Source organism: Macadamia integrifolia, chromosome 10 (genome assembly GCF_013358625.1).
Source record: "Macadamia integrifolia cultivar HAES 741 chromosome 10, SCU_Mint_v3, whole genome shotgun sequence".
Lineage (NCBI taxonomy): Eukaryota > Viridiplantae > Streptophyta > Magnoliopsida > Proteales > Proteaceae > Macadamia > Macadamia integrifolia.
Window position 1 is genome coordinate 22,369,153 of NC_056566.1, and position 13,892 is coordinate 22,383,044.

General features: G+C 40.8%; 1 protein-coding gene and 1 pseudogene across 1 annotated transcript; both read left to right on the forward strand.

Annotated features, from left to right (window-relative positions):
* The first annotated feature begins 1 nt into the window (after position 1).
* LOC122092283 lies at positions 2-1,884 on the forward strand (annotated as a pseudogene).
* A 5,048-nt stretch (positions 1,885-6,932) lies between these two features.
* On the forward strand, positions 6,933-13,142 carry LOC122091439 (probable beta-D-xylosidase 2). The gene is made up of 5 exons (XM_042661387.1): positions 6,933-7,681; positions 8,009-8,296; positions 8,600-8,867; positions 8,951-9,715; positions 12,237-13,142. Exons 1-5 carry the CDS (start codon positions 7,160-7,162, stop codon positions 12,836-12,838), a joined length of 2,445 nt encoding a protein of 814 aa, XP_042517321.1. The 5' UTR covers positions 6,933-7,159; the 3' UTR covers positions 12,839-13,142.
* Positions 13,143-13,892: the final 750 nt, after the last annotated feature.

A 13,892-nucleotide genomic window follows, 5' to 3' on the forward strand; every position in this document is an offset into this window, starting at 1 on the left:
GGGGAATGAATGGGGGTCTGTATTCCTCTGGACTCTTCCAACATTCCACTGCAATAGTTGGTGTTATACTTGGTTGCTTGCGGCCGTTGTGGGACAAGCATCTGCCTTCACCAGGTATGTCTGGGTCAAGTTTCAAGTTTCAACACTTCTCCTTGGTTCATACACAGAAGCATCATGTTTACTTTGATAATTCTATTGCCATTCAAAGTTTTTCTATTAAACTTAGTTTTCTTTTTAATTTCCAGGAAGTATTCTTGGATTTATTTTAGATCATACTAGTTGCAATGCTGTCCTTGATGCAGGTCAATTTCATTTATATTTTTTGGGGCTGTGAGAGTTGGGGTTTGATCTTCAACACATACAATGAATGTAGCTCTTGATAAGTGCTGCAAAGGTGACTTGGATTGCTTAAAACTACTTGAACACGATCCACAACCCCCTGGATGAACACAAAAATGGTTGTCTTGACAGCATGTCTTCTTCACAGCAGATATGGAAAGAAATTACTCCCAAGATTTGTCTGATTGGATCTTTACTAGATAAATTTAACCATTTAAGGTGACTCAGATGGATTAAGTTAGAAAGGCAACATACATATCAAATGACTTCTATATTGTTTTGAAAATTTAATTTGTTGTACTTTTATAGTTTTTTTTTTACTCTGTTTCACATGGGGAGGTTCTGGTTAAGGTTGATAGGGTGTCTCACAGGTGGACTTTCTAGATTTGATTAAACCGTCATAGGCTAATTGACCTTTAAATTATGACTTTGAAGTTGAGCAAAATATTGAACTTGTAGGTTCACATAATGTAGTGTCCATGCTCTTCCTCTAATTTTTTGAATCCTTGTAGGTAACAGCCAAGTTTGTCTACTCAGCCATGGGTAACTAAGGTGTGACCAACTTCTGTGCTGATCCAGTGGTTCTCAACACTCAGTGTTGTCCATGTGAATATGGCTGGTACAGCACCATCCCTATCCGTTCTCTTCGACATGTCTCAGGTTCTGTGTCACCCACACACCTCCCTACCTCCTGACATGCAAGCCTGGCTTAATGCTTGCCAAGGTGCAAGTTACATTGTTTTGGAAGGCCTGGATGTTGTTAACCCACAAACAATGCAACCTGTCCCAGGCTCCTAGCAGATGGTACTACTATTGGTGAGGTTGTGATGCGTCATAATTAGGTGATGAAGGGCTATTTAAAGAACCCAAAAGCCAACCAAGGCTTGAGGACGGGTGGTTATGGTAGCAACCTAGTTGTGATGCACCCGGAAACTATACAGAGGTGAAAGACATCATTATATCTGGGGGTAGGGAATATCAGCACCTTGGTTATACAGAGTGTTTTATATCTTCACCCAGCTGTCTTAGAGGCATCAGTGGTGGCAAGGCTAGATGAGCAGTGGGTCGAGTCCCCTTGTGCTTTCATCACATCGAAGCCAGGAGTAGATGGATCATGTGAACAAAGATTGTCTGAGAATATAATCAAGTTTGCAGGTCCAAGATGCCAACATATTTGGTTCCTGAGTCTCCAGTTTTTGGTCCTTTACCCAAGACGGCTACAAGAAGGAACAGAAAAATTTGCTGCGAGCCAAGACTAAGAAAATGGGACCCGTCAAGAGGAGTAGACCCAAAAACTCTAAAGCAGGGGGGGGTTCTAAACTACTAATATTGTTGTAGTTAAGAGAATCTAAAAGGTTCACTTGTGGTTCTGATATGTTGAGGTTCACTTGTTCTAATGTTGTTGTAGTTTTAGTATCCAAAGGTTTGCTTGTTCTTAATGTAATAATAGAATGTTATGTCATCATTACCTCTGGTTTTGGTATTTTCCCAATCAGCTACAAGGTAAATGCAAAACAACACTGGTAGTATGGATGAGCTGTCTAATCATTCCCAATAGAAAAAGGTGGTAGGGGGAGGGGGGAGGGGGGAAAAATGGTTTTCTGTGTTTTGTTTCTCTGATTTCCAAGAGATCCAATCTTGTTAAGATTCTGATTCATCTGTTAAGCATATAAAAGTCCTTTTAAATGCTTTAGGCAGCTTGGATAAGCTCTTCGGGTGAACAGAGCCCTGTGCCTTTTCTTTACTTCTGGAAGCCGGCATGGTGCTTTGCAAAAGCTTATCCAAACACCTTTTTATTATTTTTTTAGATATCTATTAGAGCTATTTGTGCTTTCTTGTCTTTTCTTTGTTTTTGGGCCATATCTGCCATGTAGTAGGATGATCTGATTCCTACCAATTGGATAAAATGATCAATCACCGGAATAGCTATATGTCAAATTTCAGATTCATATTCAATCAAATATCATCCCATGTATGTCTGTGCATCAACGCATTTACGAACTATCTTGTAGTTTTCCAATACATCAGGATTTTTAAAACTTATTTCTCCACTTCGCGAGTTCAAATCGGACTAAAAATTGACCTTTAAATAAGGGATCTTAGGATCTACCTGTTCATCAAAATTTCAGTTATAGAGAGATGCCACTTGATAAATATTTTGGTTAATGGGTTGATAGAAATTAAGCTATTTATCATGAATTCAATATCCTTGCCAAGTTATTCATCAGTCATGGCATGTAAGGGTGAGGTTAGGTGGCAAGTAACATCATCCATTGTAGAAACAAAGAAAGAAAAAAAAAAAAAACCTTTTGTCCAAGAAAGAGTAAAAGAAAGTGGGAACATACTAATGAAGATCAAGAAAGATTAAAGTCATCAACTACTCTATCATAGCTGTTATTTTGGAAAAAGCAACTCTCAAGAGAAATACTTCATTTCAGATCCCTAGTAAGATCTTTCATTGTTGCTTCTTTTCTTTTTCATGACCTCATTTGAAACAGACACCAAATGGTTGGTTGGTTGGTTGGTTATACTGACTTGTAAAATTCAGTTAGGAGACACATCAACTCAATCAATAGCTGTGCTTAGTTGAAATGATCAGGTTTTGACAAAGCCCAGCACCAACTTTTGCCAAGCTTTCTTAAGAGCTACTTAATTAGATACTCATAACTCTTTTTCTTTTTGGGTTCAATGAACCAGTTGTTTTCACCATTAAAGTCTCTTAAGTTCTATCCATTCAAGGACCCATGTAAAGTGAAACAGATGATGGAAATGACAGGGTTCAACACAAGGTTATAGATATTGGTACCTGTATCGGCCGATAAGTCGATATGATACGATTCTTCTTCATGTAAAACCTGTTCAATTTAGATCGGAACAATCATAACGGATTTTATGAAATCATGTGCTATGACACGAATCCATAGTCAATCCTATTTATGATAGGAGCAGTTAGACAATTGACTCCCATTTTTTCCATTATTTTTGTATCCGTAAACAAATACTTAGAACATGGTTCAGTAGGAATCTTTTTAGAATTCTGGTCTACATACCCCTTATCCCCCCCCCCTCCCCCTCTCATTCTCAGCAGCTGCTGCATTAAGATAAGCACACAAAAAGAAGGTACTGGGGACCTTATATATGGCCTATGTAGATAGAACGGATGAAAGCCCTTGTCCCTAATATACATATAAAGTGCAAACAGATACATTCTGAACTCAATTAATTACCAAACCAAATGGGAAAAGATGGGGCAAAAACTGGTGGTGAAGTTAAATTACAATATAATTAGGTGGTGAAGATAAAAAGCAAATTTTATTGGGTTCACATCAGTCAGTGTTGCGAAATAATTGATCTTTCGATGATCATATGGTGTCCAATAATTTCCCATTAAGAACAGAAGAGATAGAATAGATGGAAGTAAATAGAAGGGCCGGGACCACTCCAATAATTGTAATTGATTGTATTCAAATAATTTATGGCCCTAATAAGCTGGTGATATAACTTGTCTTGAACTCTACATGTTTGATGAAAAGCTCCATAATTTCTTCTGGGTCTCTATTTCTAAATATATTAAAAAAGGTTGAAGTTTTTTTCTCTGTTGCTGACAGCTGAGCCATAAAGCCTAGAACATGTAAAATCCGTGGACAACTGTTATATGATCTCATATTAGTCGTATGGGGGTTGATCTCATACCAATTTCAACAGATATTTGATATGGTCTTAGACTCTTGAGTTCCCTCACCTTGTAATGGGGTTGAGTTCTTCCAAGATTCTTATCTTTAGTATTAGAGCAGCTGATCCTCAAAGACCAACTTGGTGCCGAAATGAAGCCTTAGGACTCGCAAGCCAGAAGGCTTCCTTGTACTAAATGGTGAAAGTAAAGAATGTTAGAGTAAATCATAGAAATTACCAGAGTTGGACTATGATGTCTGGAATCATAATGAGGGTTAATGGAGGTAGGTGATCCTCCTCTTCAATTTAATTTCCATTACCATGAATATTTTGGTTTTGCATGGATTTGATTTTAAAGGAAGAAAAAAAGCAGTCTATTTTAAGCTTACAAATGGACAGATTGAGATGTGCCATTTCATCTGGTTGGATTGATTAAGATCTATCAATCTTTAGACTTCAAATATGTAAACATATGTTGGTGAAATATATATAGGAAATGGAACCAAAAGGGGACAAACTTAATCATGGTTAGGTGGCATGGGTGGACCAGAGCTACACATATCAGTATCATATATCCCAGGAGATTTGGACTTAAGGAGGATGAGGATAAGATTTGTACACTCTCTCTCTCTCTCTCTCTCTCTCTCTCTCTTACCAAATTCACAACCACCCATAAATATTCTGTTCTAATCCAAGGTTGGATAATCATCATCTTCATCACCATTTCCTAAGCCTCATAAATTGTCCTAAACTTCTAATTGTAGGCTTTAGTGGGTCCACCAATCTCATGATCCAAGTAGGCTTATCTTTTGGTCTCTCTTTCTTTTCAGCTAGCCATGGCCATTCGTGGGTTATCAGAACTCTCTCTCTCTCTCTCTCTCTCATACATGGTTATATCATAGATTCATGTTACATTATATAGAGAAAATGATTTTTGTCGAGAAGTTTAGGGGTTGCGATCAAACATATGGTGTGCAATGACTGGCCCACCTCTATGGAAAACAATAATATTTGCCTTGCTGATATTTCTATGTAAATTTTCATTGGTCCATGCGCTGTTTTAGGAACTGCACTCTCAAATAAAAAACTCTTCCCTTATTTGATGGATCTCACTTTCTCACGCTCAAACATCCTTTTTCTTTGGATAAAAGCATCCTTCTTTTTCCCTATATATTATTAGAGGCTATTGTACCTTGAGAACAAAGAATGGGATCATGATCTGATCCTTCCATCGATATGTTCTACCAATGTAGTGGGACCACCTTTGATGCGGTTTTGTCCATTTAGGAAAAGGATTGGATAATCTAAAGAAGCCCACCACATATTTATATCGTTTAAGGTTATTAATCAACAAATCAATGCACTCCATTAGGCTTCATAGCTGTTCCACTGATACCATATTGGTCACTGCCGCTATTTATTCATATCAGCCGATACTATACTGATAAATAAAACTGTGACTATATAAAAGGCCTAATTACTCCTTGCTTTCTCAAATGAGATTAGGCTAATCCCTAACCAGTTTAAAATCTGGTTTGGGGGTCACCAGTGTTGAGAATTCCCCTTTCCACTGCTAGATTCCAGGTTTTTTTTTTTTCTTAAGAAAATATTATCGGAATAAGATAGATTTGTAGACCTGGCCATAATAATCTAAAAAAAATAAGCAACCTAATGCATGAGTTTTTTTTTTTTGTTAAAATGAAAAATATCATTCATCAAGGAAAGAAATGTACAGAACGTAAATGCACGCAGTTTTACCCCATATTTCGAAGAAGAGGCCTTGACCATGCGAAAATTTTCTTACACTGGCATTCATATAAAGCTCTTGATTGATGAAAAAAGCGAAGGTATTCAACGGGAGATTCTTCCATTGACTCCATCTCCATGAAATAAGGGGGCAGGCCGGTTGTTTATATCGTTTCGAATTACTGCATTTAATGCCTATCGTCCACATACACGGTCATACATAAAAACTTTTGTTAAAAAAAAAAAAAAGAAAAAAAGACTGAAATGGTAGAAAAAATATATCAGTGCCAGTTGATTGAGTTAAGGGGATAAGGAGAGGATAGGAAGAAGCAGAAGAGAAGGAAAAGAAAAGAAAAAGCTGATATGGTAAAGATAAAGACACAAATACCGGGTATGGGCCTATGGGTTGCGAGTAAAGAGTAAAGACAAGTTATTCTGCCTTTCTCCTTTAAGGTTTATTAAAAATGCAAACCATATGCAACTTGGGGTGCGTTTCTTTCTTTTCAATCTAATAGGAAAATAAAGTGTTAAGCAGTTTTAACAATTTTTGTTTGGGATTCAGTTTCGCCCCACCCACGGTGAAGAGAGAGTCTCTTCAACCATGAGATCTGATATTCTCATTAGACAAGAGCGGGGTGACCTCTTGTAACTCTTAGATATACTTGATAATTGAGACACTAACAGTTGAGATTACCTTAATACCCTTCATATCATCCAAATCTGGTCCAACCAATCAGATCAGTCCAAAATTTTGCCGGAATAAGTTAGATCGGGTGGAATCCTAGAAAAACCAAATGAAGAGGCCAATTCAAAGCGGATTGACTTACCATCAGGTTCAGAAGATTCCGATTCGAATTGATAGATTCGCCCAATCCGGTTCCATTTTTTAAAACCCTACACAAAACTCACAACTGAGAGGAGTGGAGAAAGAGTATTGAAGAAAGTAGACTAGGGCCGTTATTTGACTTTATCAGTTCCTTCATCACTTCACTTGTTCACACGAGAGAGAGAGAGAGAGAGAGAGAGAGAGAGAGAGAGAGACAGTGAGAATGCAAAAGTGGTGAATCCTTAAGAGGAAGACGGGTTTCCACCCTCATGGGCTGTGGAACCATAGGGCCTTGAAAGTACGTGGACCTTTCCTTTTCGCCGCCCATCGGCCCCATCTCATCCAAAAATTCTTAACTTGCCATCCGTAAGCGTAAAGTCGAAAGATTGTCCACGATCTTCTTCTATGCTTAGCTTAATGCTTACTCTCTCTTCCCACTCCCTGCGACTTCCATCATCGATGTCTCTTTAACAGTTTTAAGAACGACGTGGAGATCCAATCACCTAAATCCTCTTACGTCATCTCTACCGTTCAATCCCAGTAGTCTCTATCTCTTTCCTCCTCCGATATGTTGATATGTGTATGTGTTTCCCCATATATATATATCCACATCTTCCACACTCACAGAAACACACAATTTTAAGCCAAAGAACCCCTCTTTATCTGATAATGAAAACGGCTTTTACAATGAGACCCTCCTCCTCCGTCATCTCTCTTCTCTTCTTTCCGGTGCTTCTCCTCCTCTGTTTTTCACCGCCCACCGGAGAAGCACGTCCTTCTTTCGCTTGCAATCCAAGCGATGTAAATACGAGGAGCCTACCCTTCTGCCAAGTGTCTCTACCGATACCGGACAGGGTGAATGACCTCATCGGACGGCTGACATTGCAGGAAAAGATAGGGCTCCTCGTCGACAACGCCGCACCGGTGCAGAGGCTGGGCATCAGTGGTTACGAGTGGTGGTCGGAGGGGCTTCACGGAGTTTCCAACGCGGGTCCCGGTGTTATATTTGGTGGGAGTTTCCCTGGGGCCACCAGTTTCCCACAGGTCATCACCACCGCTGCTTCCTTCAATACCTCTTTGTGGAAACAAATCGGACGGGTGAGATTCTTCCCCTTTTGGCATTTTCATAGTTTCAGTGCAACTCGCTTGGGAGTGCGGTCTCATCAGGAAAAAAAAAAAAAAAAAAGCTTGGGAGTGCGGCGTTCATGAGAATCCAAGCTTCCTTCTCCGTTGGGCCATTGTCTAATCAGGAATTCTGATTGGCTGGCCGTCCACCGAAAGTTTCGTGGGGCCCATGGAGTACTTCAATTTAAGAGCGATAATGTTACTGTTTTTAATTTTTGGATTTATTAGGAACGTAGAATAGTTATGATACTTTGATATTAATGGAAGTCGGTGGGTGGTGCTGATGTACCGTACGTGCAGGTGGTGTCAACTGAAGCGAGGGCGATGTACAACGGAGGAGTGGCGGGACTGAATTACTGGAGCCCCAACGTAAACATTTTCAGAGACCCCAGGTGGGGCCGGGGCCAGGAGACTCCCGGTGAAGATCCGGTTTTAGCTTCTAAGTACGCCGTCAACTACGTGAAGGGACTGCAGGAGCCATACGGCACTGACGGTAGCAGGTTGAAGGTTGCTGCCTGTTGTAAGCACTACACCGCCTACGACGTCGACAACTGGAATGGCGTCGATCGCTACCACTTCAACGCCATGGTTAGTTGTTATTTTTTAATTAAATAGTCCAATGTCTTATTCTCTACAGCTATACAGTATTCAATATTGTACGGTCCAAAACTTTTGAGGACCACAAAAAATAAAGATCTGACCACACATCAGTCCAAAAAGTCAATCACATATATCGCTTGTACGTACATCGTCAAAATCAGATGATGTTGCACGACGGTGGGGATATATTTACATTGTCACGTGTCAAGTGACTTAGAGTATGTGGAGAGTAGTTAGTTTCCACGTACGCGCAGCTGATCCGGACTCCAAATTAACCACGAACATGCGCAGGTTAGCAAGCAAGATTTGAAAGATACGTTTGATGTGCCGTTCAGGGCGTGTGTGTCCGGAGGGAAGGTGGCGAGTGTGATGTGCTCTTACAATCAAGTTAACGGAGTTCCTACCTGTGCCGACACCAACCTCCTCCGCAACACCATCCGTGGTAAATGGAAACTCAACGGGTACATCGTTTCAGACTGCAACTCTATTGGGGTTTTTTACGATACTCAACACTACACTGCAAAACCTGAAGACGCAGCTGCGGCCGCCATTAAAGCAGGCGAGTCTTCTCCTTCTCTCTTAAATAGCACAAGTTGTCTTGTCTTTACTGAAGAATCAATTCCTAATTTCTCTTTTTTCCAGGTATGGACTTAGAATGTGGATCTTTCCTGACTGACCACGCTGATCAAGCACTGAAGACAGGGAAGATGAGCGAGTTGGATGTGAATGGTGCCTTAGCTAATACCCTAACAGTGCAGATGAGGTTAGGTATGTACGATGGAGAGCCATCGGCACAGCCATTTGGGCAATTGGGTCCACTGGATGTTTGCTCGCCGGACAACCAACAGCTCGCCCTTGAGGCCGCTCGACAAGGCATCGTCCTTTTGAAGAACGGTGGGTCATCGCTACCCCTATCTCCCCTTCTTCACCGGACGATCGCCGTCATCGGGCCCAACTCCGACGTCACGGTTACCATGATTGGGAACTACGCCGGCGTTCCATGTGGATACACTACTCCGCTACAGGGGATCGGGAGATACGCTACAGCCATTCACCAACCGGGATGTAGCGACGTGGCGTGCGACAGCAACGACATGTTCGGTGCGGCTCTGGATGCCGCGCGTCAAGCAGACGCGACGGTGCTGGTGATGGGGCTGGACCAGTCCATCGAGGCTGAGCTCAAGGATAGGGTTGGGCTACTCTTACCGGGACGCCAGCAGGAACTGGTCTCTAGTGTGGCCATGGCCTCCAAGGGACCCACAGTGCTGGTGTTGATGAGTGGTGGGCCCATTGACGTTTCATTCGCTAACGACGATCCGCGTATCTCTGCTATCCTCTGGGTGGGGTACCCAGGCCAAGCCGGAGGGACGGCCATCGCCGATGTGTTGTTCGGAACAACTAACCCAGGTAGGTTGCAACTTACTTTAGTACCTTATAACTGATTTGGTTAGCATACTAATTATGGGCTCTTAAGACAAAATTAATCCTTACTAACGATAAAGAAAGGGACTCAACTGTCATTAAAATATTTAATGACACTGAGCCTGTCCAACTCATTGCTTGATCCAACAAGGAGACGTCCATCTCCCCTTCGTTGTACGTATTCCTTGTCTGCCTCTAAAGTCATATTCAGACGGCGATAAGGACAAGGAATCTTTTCAGAAGGGGTGAATTTCCTGCGAGGGATGCTATCCTTTTCCAAGTAGTACCCCACAGCCATCTGCCCATCCTAATTAGTGATCAAATTTCTGCCCGTATCAAAGCAAGAAAAAGTGACGAGAAAGGAAATTTGAAGTTTCATGGAAGGGTGTGAAAGCACTATGTGCGGTGAAATGAATGCCATTCATGGTACAGCAATGTGTGGCATTTTTGTAAGTTTTCATCTCATTTTCGCATCCGGAAAAAAAAAAAAAATATCACTTCATTTTCCTTTTGATTGCTTCTGGTGGCTTTGATCCAGAAATTTATTAAAGGAACAAAGTTTCTATCCGAGAACCAATCTTCCACAACAAAAATATAGGCATATGACATGCAATGACCAACGTGCCCCTCTTGGAGGCATGCACCTCTGCATTTGGGCATAGGAACCACTCTCGAACACAAAACAATTGTTTTTTATTAAATTAATTAAAAGATCATAAAACGCGATATTAGGCACTATATGATCATTGCCAATATCAATATAGTTTTTTTTTTTTGGAACGGATCCACTTAGGATCATAAAAGGGATCACAAAAGAGTAGGGAAGGACCCACTAAGCAGCCAAAATTCTTGGAAAGCTAGAAAGAGTGCAATAGGGGCACCTCTCTAGACCCCGCAAGGGTACTTGGTCAGTGGTCCTGAGCACTCTCCAAAGGAGCAATGCCAACCACCAAGGAATGCCCAGGATTGGTGGTATGGTATTCATACCATTAAAAAATCCACTTTTAACTTATTCAACCGACCCTTATAGATACTTGAATAGGTATTGCTCTTGGGATACCAATACCTATCAGTTGATATGGCTGATACAATACCAATAAATAGAACCGCGATGAGAGGGATTGGTGTCTAGAGATCTACTCATATTTGTTGTGAGAAGGGGGTAATTATTTTATGAGAAAAAAGATCTCATATTTTTCATATTTATATGGAGAACAGTATGTTACCTGGTTGTGTGTCCCCTATGTTCAGAATAGGGAGTGATAAAAGAGACTGCAGGCACCTGGTTGACTGCTTGTGCGTTTCTCTTAGTTCACATGCTGGTATGCTGTTGCAATGACCACGCAATCAGATAACGATCCCCAATCCTATTAAATTTGTATATGCCAACTCAAGGCCCAGCACATGATACCCATAACCTGTTCTATATTTTGCACCAAAATAATATTAAGCCTCAATTCTCACAGCCCTTGTAGCCCATAGTCCATTTTCAATCCCCAATTCATGGGTTGACAAACCATGTTACAAATTTACCTATATTGTCATGGGCTGAGTTTTCCTTTGGTGAAGAAGGGACATCTTAAGTCACCACATCTAACCTTTAGATTGAATTAGAGAATGGTGTTTTCAACTTCGTACAATAGAGGGCGGGAGTTAATGATGAAATTCACATGTCCAAGAATCCAATCATGAGGTTACATCAATATGGATGAAGGTTTCCCAGGTTGAAGGAAAACTTAAGCACAATAACTTTCTCCTATTACCAATAGGTTAAGTTTTCCTTCACTCATGGAGAAGGACAAGTCTCTTCACCGTTGATGATGTCACCATGTGATTAGACTCGTGTGTCATCGTTAACTCTCACCCCCTATTGTACGGGGTCGAAAATATCCTTCCCCATGCTAATGAAAGTGATCAGATCTTCATGGTGAGGAGATTCCCTACACCATATGTGGAAAAAAAAAGGTTAATCCACTACCAAACCTCTTAAAGGGATGTTTAAACGGAGAAAGGATCCATTGCTCGTCCGATTATTTGGTTGTGCGAGTTAGCATCCAACACCTGTCTCACTTTCTGTCATCACAAGAATTAAGAGAGATATATTTAATATAAAAAAAGACAAGTGTTGAATGCTGACTTGTACACCCAGATGATCATACAAGCAACTGATCCGTGAGTGAGTTTAAACAAGGAGGGTAAGGTAAAGAACCCCCTACTCTTCAAAGGGTAATATGGGAGTTCTAATGTAGGTTCTTGATATTATTGTTCCAAATTGATATTTTCTCTGAGGAATTTTTTCTTCCTGCGTAACGTCAAATGAATAAAGAGAACGGTAGTTTTGGCGTCGACATTAGGGGTGGGGGTGTGTAGACCCAAGAGTATTACACCCACAACCACAACGTCACTTCATTTGTGGTTCTTCTTTTTCTATGGGTGAAGGAAAACATTAGTCTTATTTTTCAAAAGAAAGTCATAAACTGATGTGGTACTATATAAATATCCTCAGGAGGCAAGCTCCCCATGACGTGGTATCCGCAGGACTATATCGCTAACCTGCCCATGACGACCATGGCCATGCGGTCAGACCCAGCCACAGGTTACCCAGGGAGAACCTATAGGTTCTACAAAGGCCCAGTTGTGTATCCCTTTGGGCATGGAATGAGTTACACAAATTTCGTGCACACCATTGCTGATGCCCCTAAAGCGGTCGCCGTCCTCTTCGGCGGTGGACATTCTAGCTCCAATACCACAACCTCAGGGAAGTCAATAAGAGTGGCACACGCCAAATGCGATGGGCTCTCGGTTAGTCTAAATGTCGACGTAAAGAACTCCGGCGCCAAGGATGGAACTCACACCCTTCTCGTATTCTCGGCGCCGCCGGCCGGTGAGTGGGCTCCTCAAAAACAGTTGGCGGCATTCGAGAAGGTGCACGTCCCGGCTGGGTCTCAACAACGGGTCAGTATCAACATACATGTGTGCAAGTATCTCAGTGTTGTGGATAGGAATGGAAACAGAAGAATTCCCATGGGTGAACATAACCTCCACATTGGTGATCTCAGTCATCCCATCTCTATCCAAGCTATGTCTCTTGGGCAGATCAAATCATAGTAACCAAAGCTATGGCAGTGATCATGCCCTTTGGCTTCCTTCCACCAAGCAAGAGAAGTATATCCATCCCCAATCCCCTCTCTGTGAGACAAATTCTCATTGGAACAAACCCGTTTGCTTGGACCTGCCATTGTTTTATGGTGCTGATCCAATTCCAATAACCCTCGGATAAAGGAAGAGGATTTTAGTGTTAGATAGGCATTGTTTGGATCTTTTAATTTTATGTATTAAAAGAAAGGTGAATTGTTATTCACACAAAGTCTGTAATTTTTTCAATGTCATAAAGAATCTATTTTTCTATGTATGTCTATTCCATTGGATAGAGAGAACATGGTCTAGCTTAGTCCGGTGTCAAATTTAAGAGTCTAATTAATTCAACCAAATATTTGCTTTTATATTAACACATATCTTGTGTACATCTATCCATGTGTATTGTTACTTCTAGACTTTTTTATTTTTTTGTTAATCAAGGTGTCGAAGGCCAGTTTATGTGCACCTCTACTAATTCTCGGGGAGACTAGTGCAGCAACCCACTACCATGGTCTCCACTTAAATCGCAGATGCAGTATTGTTACTCTAGACATTAATGTGCACTCTCCCAATTCTAAGTGGGAGTAAATAAATTAGATTAAAACTAATGTAAAAAGGGATGGCTCGGAGTAATCTTGTGATTTTTGTAAACCATCATCTATCAGTCACATGAATGACTATCCATAAAGAAAATATATAACAATAATAATAAAAAAAAAAAGTTAAGATTTGAAAGAGAGCCTTTTATTTTAATAAGAAAAGAATAATTTTTCATTAAATGAAAGAGAAAAAAAATAAAAGGGAAGTGACTTACATGTTATGTGGGCGCACAGTAGAAACTCTTAAGATTCATATAAAGAAACCCACATGGTTAGAGAGGTGAATATAAAAAGCTTCTCGAGTTGTATCATTTACAAACAAATGGTGTTGGAGAAGTAATGACAGAGAATGAAATACTGATACCACTAGGGGTGCAATCTGCTGAATTTTTTTAAACCCTTGTCCTACCCTAGGATCCCTCAGC

What these genes read in the sequence shown, in the direction of transcription:
- LOC122091439 (XM_042661387.1), top strand. Translation starts at nt 7,160, where the DNA reads ATGTGTATGTGTTTCCCCATATATATATATCCACATCTTCCACACTCA. An exon ending in GCTACCACTTCAACGCCATG is followed by an intron (nt 8,297 to 8,599) that starts GTTAGTTGTTAT and finishes GAACATGCGCAG; the next exon opens with GTTAGCAAGCAAGATTTGAA. An exon ending in TGCGGCCGCCATTAAAGCAG is followed by an intron (nt 8,868 to 8,950) that starts GCGAGTCTTCTC and finishes TCTTTTTTCCAG; the next exon opens with GTATGGACTTAGAATGTGGA.